The 12,717-nt window shown below is 37.7% G+C and overlaps 1 protein-coding gene across 2 annotated transcripts; it reads left to right on the top strand.

Moving 5' to 3' along the window:
* The first annotated feature begins 2,393 nt into the window (after positions 1-2,393).
* Positions 2,394-5,884, top strand: LOC134578690 (putative homeobox protein Meis3-like 1). 2 transcript variants are annotated; one of them, XM_063437678.1, is made up of 3 exons: positions 2,394-2,823; positions 4,362-4,420; positions 5,422-5,884. In XM_063437678.1, exons 1-3 carry the CDS (start codon positions 2,593-2,595, stop codon positions 5,426-5,428), a joined length of 297 nt encoding a protein of 98 aa, XP_063293748.1. In that variant the 5' UTR covers positions 2,394-2,592; the 3' UTR covers positions 5,429-5,884. The 2 variants fall into 2 exon arrangements, with proteins under 2 accessions (XP_063293748.1, XP_063293747.1); XM_063437677.1 differs by having other exon boundaries at positions 4,257-4,420.
* Positions 5,885-12,717: the final 6,833 nt, after the last annotated feature.

Genomic DNA, 12,717 nt, shown 5'->3' with positions numbered 1-12,717 from the left:
ACGACATCCGCCTTCCTCCAATCCTCTGGTACAATACCTGAAACAAAATAATCTTGAATAATTAAATACAGAGGTTCAATTTACATTAATGTTCTCTAACAGCTGTAGCACCTTGTCTCAAGTTATCCAATCACAAGTTATCTGCAACTTTTTTGCAGCAATTATTTGCATGTCTCTTTCCATAGGATCCTCATTAATATATACTGAAGAAAATAGTTATTTGAAATATCTGCCTTTTCCTGGTCTTCATTAACTAACAGACCCATCTCTGTTTCCAGTGTACCTACACTTTAATATTTTGTTTTTTTTAGAATTGATGTACTTGAAAAACTTTTTGGGCTTGGTTTTGCATTCTTTGGCTATCAATTTCTCATTTTCTAGTTTAGCCACTTTAATTACCTTTTTGCAAGCATTATTAACTTCCTTATATCTTATATAGGATGCCTCTGATTTGTCCGATTTAAATGCCCTTTTCTTATTTGTAATCTCTTGTTTTACTTTTCTACTAAGCCACATTGGTTTCAATTTGTTTCTTTCATATTTATTACCCAATGGTACATACTGAGAAATGTACCTTTCTAATATTTGTTTGAATAGTTTCCATTTATCCTCAGTGTTTTTTTCACTAAGGAGTTTATGCCAGTAGATATGTTGTAGAGCTACCCTAATCTTATTAAAATTTGACTTTAACTTATGGTTGACATACAAACATACCCAGCCACCCTTCTTGTTTTTCCTATCCTTCCTAAATAACGTGTACCCATTTAAGTTAACTGCCCAGTCATGTGTGTCATCCCACCATGTTTCTGTTATACCTATATATGTGTATGTGTGTATATATATATATATGCGCAGTGTACATCATATTACTACTGATCTAAATCCTGACAGGAGGAAGCATCTGTGGAACTGTGATTGTTGTGCTTCCTCTAAAGAATGTCATGAAAAAGAAGCTACTAGTCATACTGTTTTCTCAGAATTACCCCAATAAAGTAATTCCTTAATAATAACCATATTAACATAATCAGCACCCAAACAATCTGACACGGTTCCAGAGAGTGGTAGTGACATTACTACTATGATCAATTCTCATTATCTAGATGAAGCATCAGGTGGATATATCTGTTAGCAGGATCCTCAGCAATAGGATTATGACAAAGTTAATTAGGATTCCAGCATCTTTTAACTAACAAAGTATCTGTACCTTATTTCGGGCTCTACAATTCCACTGAGTGTATACTAAACCATGCAATAACTCACATGAAAAGCCTTTAAATGTATTATGGTAGTACAAAATCATACCTTTTAAGAGTTTCAAACCACGTTGCCACAGTTATGTTGTTATATTGTCTTTAATATTTTTACATTCACTGTTCACCCTTTTAATAGCTGTGTGGAATATGCTGGTGCACTATATGTGAAAGATAATTATCATAGTCATTAATTTATGTCTGTTAATTTCATACCTTTATACTTCCACTTTTACTCTACAATTGTCATTATTCAATTTCTTTCTTTATATATGCTTTTACCACATATTATTCCCTTAATGGCCATTTATAATTGAATAAAAAATTTTGCCTCTTTGTAGCAACAGAACATTTTTATTTTTTAAATCTTCTAATTTTTCATTTCATGCATTCATTAATTCTCTTTTTAGTAAGCCTATGCACAATGTGCTTCAATGACATTGTGCTTCTGCATCAAATACCATGAAATGAACTAAAATCACTGCGCATCAGTAGCCAGCATATTTGTGTGACTGTTAATATGTTCTGCTTTGATGACACTTCACTGTGATTAAACAGCTTTCTATATCATGATATAAATCCCAATTTAAACATATTTTTTTTGTTTTACATTCTTGGTATTTAGTGTCAACTCCTTTCAACCTAATGTGCGCTGCTAATTTAATCTCATATTTCCTCTGTCCATGCTCTCTCTCTCTCTTCATTACTCTCTTCCTCCTGCCCTTTTCCTTGCCTTTTCTTCTATTCTTTGTATCTATATATTATTTTAAAAGAGCACTGCAAGAAAAATAGGTCCTACAACTGACTATAGTGGTTATGATGCCAGGCGTGCCCTGGCACTCTCCCAGGGTAAGTAGTCAAATAAATTTAGAAAGGTATGGCAAGTTGCCTGGTTCCCATAGAGCATCTGGTGCAGAAAGTTCCTGCATTGCACTTATTTTAGCTCCACTGAGGGGTTCATTGTCTGAGAGAGTCATCCCTGCAGTTTCAAGTTTCGATTGGTGGCAGGAGCTTCTACCAGTGGAAACAAGGATGGTCTGTAGCATTTATGGTGCTTGGAGTATCCCTTTAAGTTCAGTCTCTTCCTCTTTTTCATCTAATAGGATTTTATTAGTGCTAATCCAGTAACATCTGACATTTAGTGTCAATCCTATAAAACACAAGCACACAGCATTGCCTTACACATGTTCCTTTACGTGTAAAGGGAATGATAAGGCTCTAAGAAACAGGAATTCTTTACTCTATCATCTGCAATCTCCTTTCTGTAATTTACCAGCCTTCTCAAGTCTGTTATCTTTTCTGTCTGTAAGCTAATACTTAATTTTGTCTCACTTTTTTAAAGATGTCTCTCATGTTTCCCAGTTTCTCTCTTCTCTCCCCAGGACACATTTTTCAAGTGTGTTCCGCCTTGCATTGCATTGGGGAAATGGACCATCTTGCACTCTTCTTGTGGTCTCTTCCACCTCAGGTATCTGCATCTCTTTCCATGAGTGAGACATTCTCCAGAGGGGAGAATGCAAGATCTGATATAACAGTTGAGGAAGACAGGACCAAAAAGACAAACTGTTTGAAGGTATGGCACAGTGAGTGGAAAGCCATATAGTTGTTTCTACACTAAATCCAGTTTATACCCACTGTTATAAGTTCAGAAAATGCCATGTTCTAAAGGCATACCAATGGGTGTGATATGTAGACATAACTTCCAGACAGCCTTTATTAACTTGATATCCTTATATGTTTCTAGATGAAATTTCATATGTTGAAATCACCATATAAGATATTAATACACATATGAGATATTGCAATATATATATATTCTTATTTTTAAAAATTATGTCAAATAAATCTTAATGGAATAATATGTCAGCATATACAACATCCATCACCATGTATCTGATGTATTAATAGGACTAAATGTTTTTTTGTTTTTTGGAGCTTTCATTTTTGGTCTGCAAGTTATTTTCTGAGTTTTTATCAGTATGCACTCACATCACTTACATTAAGCATTCTTCCTATTTGAACTTATTCCTTGCTGGTGGTGGCTCAGCACTTGACCTTAGTGCTTCTAAAAGATATTGGTTTATTGTATCTTCCTTCTATGAAAGGTCAGCATTGATGCAGAGGTCAATTCAGGATCAAATGTCATGATAAATAATGGGAAAAGGTTGCTGACTTACCTGTATTTTATTAAAAAAATTCAATATTTTAATAATTTGAATGAATGGATTTATTAAAATGTATTATTTATTAAATCATGTTTGTTTAAATTAAATTGTCTTGTTATGAGGTAGTAAACTACAAAGATAGAAACACCCCTGTATAATCTAGTGGGTAGCTGAAATACTTGTTATGAGTCCAGAATACTTGTGGAAATGTCCATTCCAATAGATAAAGTGATTAAACAGTATAGAGATCAATACAATATGGGAAATTAAGTAACATATAATTACTTAAGTAACATTAGAATAGCAGTGATGTATGTAGGAATGAAATCTGGCAGTATTACCATAATTTTGTAATCATTTTATATAGAAAATGTGAACACAAATGAGGATAGTAACATAAAATGTGTTAATAAAAAGCATGCATGAAAGAATAGGAGAGTATAGAAGAGAAAATTAGGAAATCAAATTAAAACATAGTACAAGAAAATGTTGAGAACTGGCAAGAAATCAACTAGCTTTGCATTTGGTCCCTGTTCATTTCTCAAACGAGTTTGAGATGGCAGTAGAGATAAACTGGAATATACTCTGGGTGACTGACATAATATGAGAACAAGTCATGAGACCCAGAGATTCTATTTCTTCTTCATTTCTGATTTGGTCCGAAGACATCGGGGTTAACGCACTAAACTACAACAATAATTGCAAAATTTGCTTTGAAATTACCATTTCAGCACACCAGTTAGTACTTTTGTGTTACAATGATTCATGGAATCTCATCCATCAGGTTTTTAACAGAGGAGGCCCTGGCACAATTTTTAGATGTTTATGATAGTTCTTCTAGGACAAGACTCGAAGACTTTTACGAGAGTGTTATCTTCGGGACCCATATCCTAGTGCTGCTCAGAAGAGACACCTTTCATATGTAACTGGGCTACATCCTTCACAGGTGACCAACTGGTACAAGAACCGGAGACAAAGGGACAGGGCAGCTACCTCTAAAACTGGGTAAGTATTGAGCTGACCAATAGATCTTTTGTATGTATTGTATTGATGACCTTTCCAGCCATTCTTATTGCTCAGCACCTGTTCCCTATCCATAAAATTGCATAATTCATATATTGCTTATTCTCAGGACCCTGACACATCTTCTTGTTTCTTTTTTCTTGATGCTCATTCTTTCTGGTATCTTAGAAATGCCTTGTGGCATGATCCTGTATTTCCTCTGGCGTCACATCTGCCCAAAGGCTCATAATAATCCCAACCTTTCAGGCTTACCTGTTTTGTTCTTACACTCTGCCTATGTTTTTAGTATTCAGCAGTTCTGATTCAGTGTGCAGTTAAATGTTGTGCCTGACGACACCCTGGGGCCAAGCTTTGACATTGGTCCTGCTTGATTTTTTTCTTGTTTGATGCTTTGTGATTCTTCATAGGTTGCAAGATAGAACCTATGATGGCAAACCAAATTGTACTTTGCTTATAAAGATTCCTCCTACATTATCCACCTATTTGTTCTAAAGCACCAACATGCTTCTGTCCCAAACAATGGGCTCTGGCTGAGGGTGGTTGACTTATGCTAGATTCTGCTAGGCTAATACACAGGCTTGTGCCAATTGGGATACAGTGGGATAGAGTACCTTTGCCCTCATGAGTGGAGAAAGGCAGAACTGGAAACTACATACCTGGCATTTTTCATGCAGGTTGGCACAGGAAGAATGGAGATTTTAGTCTGTCCATCTCTTAGCCATGTGGCATAATGACAGAGACAGATGGGTACTGTGAGTGTTTCCCTCCCTCTCAATCTGACAGTTACACAGACAGGAGGAAGTTAGAGAATTTCTCACCCTTTTTCCAATTTACAGGATGACAGTATGACAATGCAAGCAGAAGGAAACGAAAAGCATGTTTCATTTATATACAGTACGTCACAGGCAGAATGGAGCTATTGATGTGTTAACTCTTGTCATACCTGCAAGCTTCTAAGCACCACTATTTTGGTTCTATTTCAGGCTCTAGAAAATAAAGTTCTCAAAAGGCGACGATATGCGTGAGATGAATTCACTAAAACAAGAGCATCTCAAGTACATTGCCTAGGTCATCACATTTCATTTATTATTTGTATTAATATGATGGGGTGATAATTATTTTAAAAACTAGGAGACATTTATAGTGGCTGGTGTGAATGAAAATTAAATTATTAAAACGTATATGTATCCCTATGTACAAATGATAGTTTTAATAATCTCACATCATGTCCCCTGTTACAGATTTTGATTAACAGTATTTGTATACGTCTTTTAAAAAAAACATCTGCTTGTTTGATACTTACTTGCACACTCTTCATTTATTTAGAATAATGCTGGTGAAAATATAATCTACTATCAATGTTAATGTGGATATTTGTTAAGCAAATAAGCAGCTTGCTGTTCCTTGTCATTTCAGAGCAATAATAGGGGAACAGCAGTGGCCTTTGATAAACTAAACTATCTTTAGCATTGATATTTGGCATTGATGTCTGTTACTACTGACAATAAAGAAAACCAAACAGTGATAAGGCTGTACTTGTGTCACAATCTTCATAATTTGGAATGTTGCTTAGTAATGTTCATCGTATATTCTAAGGAGGTAATTAATCCCCTGCTGCTAACTCTAATTCCATCAAGTACTCAATGGATTAACTAGGGATATACTGTCTGGCTAGTACTAGACCAGAGATGTGTTACCATAGATTCAAATGTTATTAGAGTTCATTTGAGTTGGAGGGCTTTATTGTTAAAAAGTTTTATTGTCTGTTAGTCTATCAGACTTAAAGTGGCTTTGTAACCACCCTAATATTTTTGAGTATTTCATGGAAATAAAGTCAAAATACAATATAAACTACTCATACTGACAACGATGGTGTTTCATTAAAGTTGTAACGCAATCACAAGGGACTGCTTTGACTTATGATCAATTCCTTAGTTGACAAAAATTATGAGAGAGACCTTTAGGTAAATATAGCTATTTTCGGCTAGCACAATACAAGTGAGAAGGTAAGATAAGAACCATTCGGCCCATCTAGTCTGCCCAATTTTTTAAATACTTTCATTAGTCCCTGGCCTTATCTTATAGTTAGGATAGCCTTATGCGTATCCCACGCATGCTTAAACTCCTTTACTGTGTTAACCTCTACCACTTCAGCTGGAAGGCTATTCCATGCATCCACTACCCTATCAGTAAAGTAATACTTCCTGATATTATTTTTAAACCTTTGTCCCTCTAATTTAAGACTATGTCCTCTTGTTGTGGTTGTTTTTCTTTTAAATATAGTCTCCTCCCTTACTGTGTTGATTCCCTTTATGTATTTAAATGTTTCTATCATATCCCCCCTGTCTCGTCTTTCCTCCAAGCTATACATGTTAAGATCCTTTAACCTTTCCTGGTAAGTTTTATCCTGCAATCCATGAACCAGTTTAGTAGCCCTTATCTGAACTCTCTCTAAGGTATCAATATCCTTCTGAAGATACGGTCTCCAGTACTGCGTACAATACTCCAAGTGAGGTCTCACCAGTGTTCTGTACAATGGCATGAGCACTTCCCTCTTTCTACTGCTAATACCTCTCCCTATACAACCAAGCATTCTGCTAGCATTTCCTGCTGCTCTATTACATTGTCTGCCTACCTTTAAGTCATCAGAAATAATCACCCCTAAATCCCTTTCCTCAGATGTTGAGGTTAGGACTCTATCAAATATTCTGTACTCTGCCCTTGGGTTTTTACGTCCAAGATGCATTATCTTGCACTTATCCACATTAAATGTCAGTTGCCACAACTCTGACCATTTTTCTAGTTTACCTAAATCATTAGCCATTTGGCTTATCCCTCCTGGAACATCAACCCTGTTACATATCTTAGTATCATCAGCAAAAAGACATACCTTACCATCAAGACCTTCTGCAATATCACTAATAAAAATATTAAAGAGAATGGGTCCAAGTACAGATCCCTGAGGTACCCCACTGGTGACAAGCCCAAGCTTCGAATATACTCCATTGACTACAACCCTCTGTTGCCTGTCACTCAGCCACTGCCTTACCCATTCAACAATATTGGAATCCAAACTTAAATATTGCAGTTTATTGATAAGCCTTCTATATGCAACAGTGTCAAAAGCCTTACTGAAATCTATGTAAGTAATGTCTACTGCACCACCCTGATCTATAATTTTAGTTACCCAATCAAAAAAATCAATAATTCTGCCGGTTGCCGCATCATTGCCAGCGTGTGTTCTCCATCTTCTTCCTCCGACATCCCGTCAGAGAAGTCGGAGCAACTTCCGTGGAGGGACGCCATTGCAGACTCCTGGGCGCCATGCGCCTGCCGCCATAGGTCCCCGATACTTCGCCCCTGCTGGGGTCGGTCAGGCTTCAGCTTTTTTGTTTTCTTGCCCATGAGGTGAGTGTTGGGAGCCTTTTGGGTGCCTCTTGGTCGTGGGTCACCGCTATTTTTAGGGTTTTTTCCCGCTGTTTAGCTGGAGCTCGGAGGCCGTGCGACTGTCCGCTTCTGTGGTTAGGCCATGCCCCAGGTGCCCTTGGGTTTTTATGTCCAAGATGCATTATCTTGCACTTTATCCACATTAACCCCTTAAGGACACATGACATGTGTGACATGTCATGATTCCCTTTTATTCCAGAAGTTTGGTCCTTAAGGGGTTAAATGTCAGTTGCCACAGCTCTGACCATTTTTCTAGTTTATCTAAATCAATTGCCGTTTGGCTTATCCCTCCTGGAACATCAACCCTGTTACATATCTTAGTATCATCAGCAAGAAGATATACCTTACCATCAAGACCTTCTGCAATATCACTAATAAAAATATTAAAGAGAATGGGTCTTGAGGTACCCCATTGGTAACAAGACCTTGCTTCAAATATAATCCATTGACTACAACCCTCTGTTGCCTGTCACTCAGCCACTGCCTTACCCATTCTACAATATTGCAATCCAAACTTAAAGATTGCAGTTTATTGATAAGCCATCTATGTGCAACAGTGTCAAAACATAGCAGACTTGATGATTTTTATTCTAATATACCTAATTTGGCTTTTAATTGGTAATTTACTTTCTGACAATGCACACTTTATGAATAACCCTGTTACTGTTGGAGCCCCTTCCAGCGTGTTTGCTCTTCCTGGACATTCTGAGCAAGATAGATCTCATCGTTTACTGCTAAAAATCTGTACTGAACAGCTTCCTAAAAATATCCAGCCTGCCTGCTGATTTGGCATCAGTGCCTGAGCACACATGACAGTGACAGAACTGTGCAAAAGAGATCTGAGGAATGTTCAGGTACAGAATCCTGCCTCACTAAGAAAGTGAACAAACGAGGAAGATATTGTTCTCTCACCCATCATGCCATTCTGTAATAGGAATGTTCTTCACACATTTCATTTAGTTGAATCTAACTGGGAAATAATAAATTCAATTAACAAACGTTCATCTCAAAAGTGTGGGTGAATGTTACAGTTGAAAAATTATATTTTTCTATAACCGCAAAGTATCTAGAGGTATAACTGCAATAATGAAAATTGTCATTTGATGGCGGAAAAAGGAAACTAAGATTGAGGAAAACAGTTAGAAACTAATATAGAGTGTGGCAGAAACTGAAGGAGTTGTGATACACTGAGGAAGGTAGGAAATCATAAGGAACTGAGATGCAGGATGGGAAGGTTGGAATAATTCATATTTGTCAGTTTGAACCGTTAACCTGGTTCACTGTTGTATGTGATATCTGCTGCCCATTCCCAGGTTTTATTTTGGAAAACGTGACAACCTTTTCATTAAACACAGATACCTAGGAAGACTAGTAAAGCAACCTATTTCTGCAATTGTAAACATGGCCTAGACTGTTCTAGTTTTGTATCCTGATAGCATCATGGGCATCAAAGATGGAATAATTAAGGGTAGAAGAATACTAGGAAGAATTATGAAATATTTACACCATAACATGTCTTAGAATCATGGATAAAATGGTAGAGGATGCAATATAAGTACAGGGAGGATTTGTGTTATGGGTGTAAATAGAAAGCACAGGGCCTCAGTGTAAGAATTGCCCGCTTGCGAGAGGTTTTATGTACCAGCGTTAGTTGGCTCCTGCGCAGGAATGCGTGGCTATAGCTCCATAGCCTCCCAGGTCTGGCACAAGGCTTTTTACCACACTAGGTGCAAATATTACATATGGAATTCCAGAACCCAGGGGACACTATGGGACAGGAGTGGTAGAACACTATGGGGCAGGGGGTGGGGGTTGTAAGGAACACTATGGAGGAGGGGGGGGGGGGTGGTAAGGGGGAGGGGATTGGAAAGGAACACTATGGGACAGGGAAGGGGGGTGATGAACATTAGGGGGAAGAGAGGAACATTAAGGGGGGACATTAAGGTACAGGGGAGGGAGGGGAAAAAGAACACTGGGGTAGAGGGGGCGGCCACTAAAAGAGAAGGGAGAGGAACAGGGGAATAGGGAGGGGGGAAACTAAGAGACAGGTAAGGGGGGGGGGGGGCACTAAGAGACAGGTAAGGGGTGGGAGGAGGGGAGTTCCTACCACACATATTTACACAAAAACACACTGAATCCACTTCCCACACTGCATCCACTACACAAACACACACACACAATGCATCCACTACACAAACACACACACTGAATACACTACACAAACAAGCACACTGCATCCAGTACACAAACACACACGCATTGCACCCACTACTTACACTGCATCCACTACACAAACACATTGCATCCGCTACACAAACACAAACATACACACACTGCATTTACTAATCAAATACTCGCACTGCATCCACTACACACACATATAAATATTCTTCAAAATATAAAATAAAATCTGACTGACATGTATATTTTGTGCATTTACCACTTACTAAAAAAAAGATTAGCAGAAAACCCCCAAAAACTGTAAATGTACAGAATATCGGTAAGCTATTGGCTATCGGCCTGAAAGTTCACAGATTATCAGTATCGGCTCTAAAAAAAATCAATATCGGTCGATCCCGAGTTCACAGAAAAGTTTTTGCATGGCAGCTGTTCTGGGCAACTGCTGCATCTTGCATCTAGGTCCACTCAGCTAACCAAACCAGGAAGATGCAGACGTGTTGTCTGCTTGAAAGCCAGGGAGGTGTAACTAGGTTAATTTAAAAATGGTCAATTTATGTTGAAATCTGCTCTTATCACAAAATTAAAAAAAAAATAAATAAAGAACACACTTGTCACACATAAAGCCTTTCAGCAAGCTAAAATGCTTTTGGGGACATAGAGTGCCCCTTTAAGCTAAACATTGCCTTAATTATAAAAGGGTTGGCTTTATTATTATTATTTTATTATTAAAATAGCGCCATCAGATTCCGTAGCGCTGTACAATGGGTTATAAAATGTACCCCAAAATATTTGATGGTGGCCAAAGAAATTACTTTTATGAATCTTTACTAACTTTTATTTTAAACCAGAAGAATGTGTTGGGATATGAGGAACAGAGAGAGTTGGATACAGTAACATAAGTTTATCATCTGTTTATCATCTCTTGTTTCAGTTATACTTGAAACGGAGTTAATAATTGATTGATACAGTATACTTTTCTAATAGTGTGTATACTTACTCTTACCATGAGATGGCAGTGCAGTTCTCTGATGAACCACAGATTAATTTTCCTTAGAAAGAAAGGATATATTTATCTGAGGACAGAATGTGCTTTCTGAACTGCTATTATGTTCCATTAGCTGCTGAGAATCCTTTGTGGTCAATTCTATAGTTAAAGGTACAAAGCAGAACTCAAAGCTTGCATAGTACCTTGTATAGGTAAGGCTGATCAAGAAAAAAAGGCAACTGAGGAAAATATTTAATTATACAAGCTGATATTAAAATAGTGCTGTTAAAATGAGGAGAAATCCAAACATTCTGGTTAATAGCTTTTATTATAGCCTTAATAATTGTCCCTTAAAGTGAAATGTAGATTTTATTTTGGTAATAAGAAAATGTTAGTGAGAATCTATGCAACATTGTTTTACACAAACATGATTCTCTTGCAATTTTTTTTTGTAGTGCAATGACAACAAGATTGACAGGTTAAAACATGTCATCATTAACATAAATGGATTATCAACAGAAATATAAGGTCCATGTCAAAAATGCTGCACAATTTTAAGATATTTATAATGCTCGTCCAACTAGTGAATACTAGACACAAAACTGTACTAGATATTTGGTAGCAGTTATTACAGTAGTTGCAAAATAAGGCAATTGTATGCAAAATAATAACAAAAATGAAATATAAAAGGCGAGTAAGCCCAAACTTCTGGAATAAAAGGGAATCATGACATGTCACACATGTCATGTGTCCTTAAGGGGTTACGCTCTTGTCTTAGCAATATGCATGCTGATAACATAGTGTAGTGACCTGACATAAATAAACAAACTGCTTAAATAATATTAATTAAATCAAATAAGAAATAATCCCTGTCTTAGAGTATCAATAATTTGTAAAAACAGAGAGCTATCTATGCCCAAACCCAGACTGTAGGGCTGCAAAAATGTGCTTCCCAGGTGAGACACTCCAAGCGTCCACCTCTGTCTTATTATCAGTGCACAGAGGTTGCAGAAAAAAAAGGCATGTATTAAATCCCATCTTTCTTGCCTGTTGTGTATGCCTGCACCCACTGATCCTCTGGGATTAAGAATGCTTTAGGGGAACTAATGCCCCGTTTCCATTGAGCGGTTCGGGTCGGTACGGTCTGGTACGCTATTTTGAGTGTTTCCATGAAAGTGGCCATACAACCGAACCAAACCGCACCATTCCTGGGCCCCCTTCAAATATAGTGTAACGGATCGCCTGGCACCCCGACTGAGTACCTCCGTTGAAGGATGCTCCTAGCGTTTCCTGAGGACTCCAAGCACTCTGGCAGACACCACATTCACCGAATCTGAGAAGCATATAAATCCTCTCAAGCCTCTGAATGCTGTAGACAGTTGAATAGGAACCATACGAATAGGTTTGCACTCCTAGCAGTCAAACTGAAACAGCATGCAATAAATCCTCCCCCAAAAATGAGACGACACTTCACTTTGAGGGTTAAAACAGGAACTCAAGATTTATTCACACAACCTCCTTTTAAGACATTCTCCCATGCAAGGGAGGGATCCACAACAATTAGTACCACAGCCAATAATGTACCAGTTACCTCCCACACATCTCCTCCTCTTAGTGTGACACATAATCCCATTATTCCAGACACAAATTCCCTGGGTTTCTGGAT

Source organism: Pelobates fuscus, chromosome 12 (genome assembly GCF_036172605.1).
Source record: "Pelobates fuscus isolate aPelFus1 chromosome 12, aPelFus1.pri, whole genome shotgun sequence".
Classification (NCBI taxonomy): domain Eukaryota; kingdom Metazoa; phylum Chordata; class Amphibia; order Anura; family Pelobatidae; genus Pelobates; species Pelobates fuscus.
Note: the sequence above shows the minus strand (reverse complement) of the source record. Positions and strands in the feature narration are given on the sequence as shown.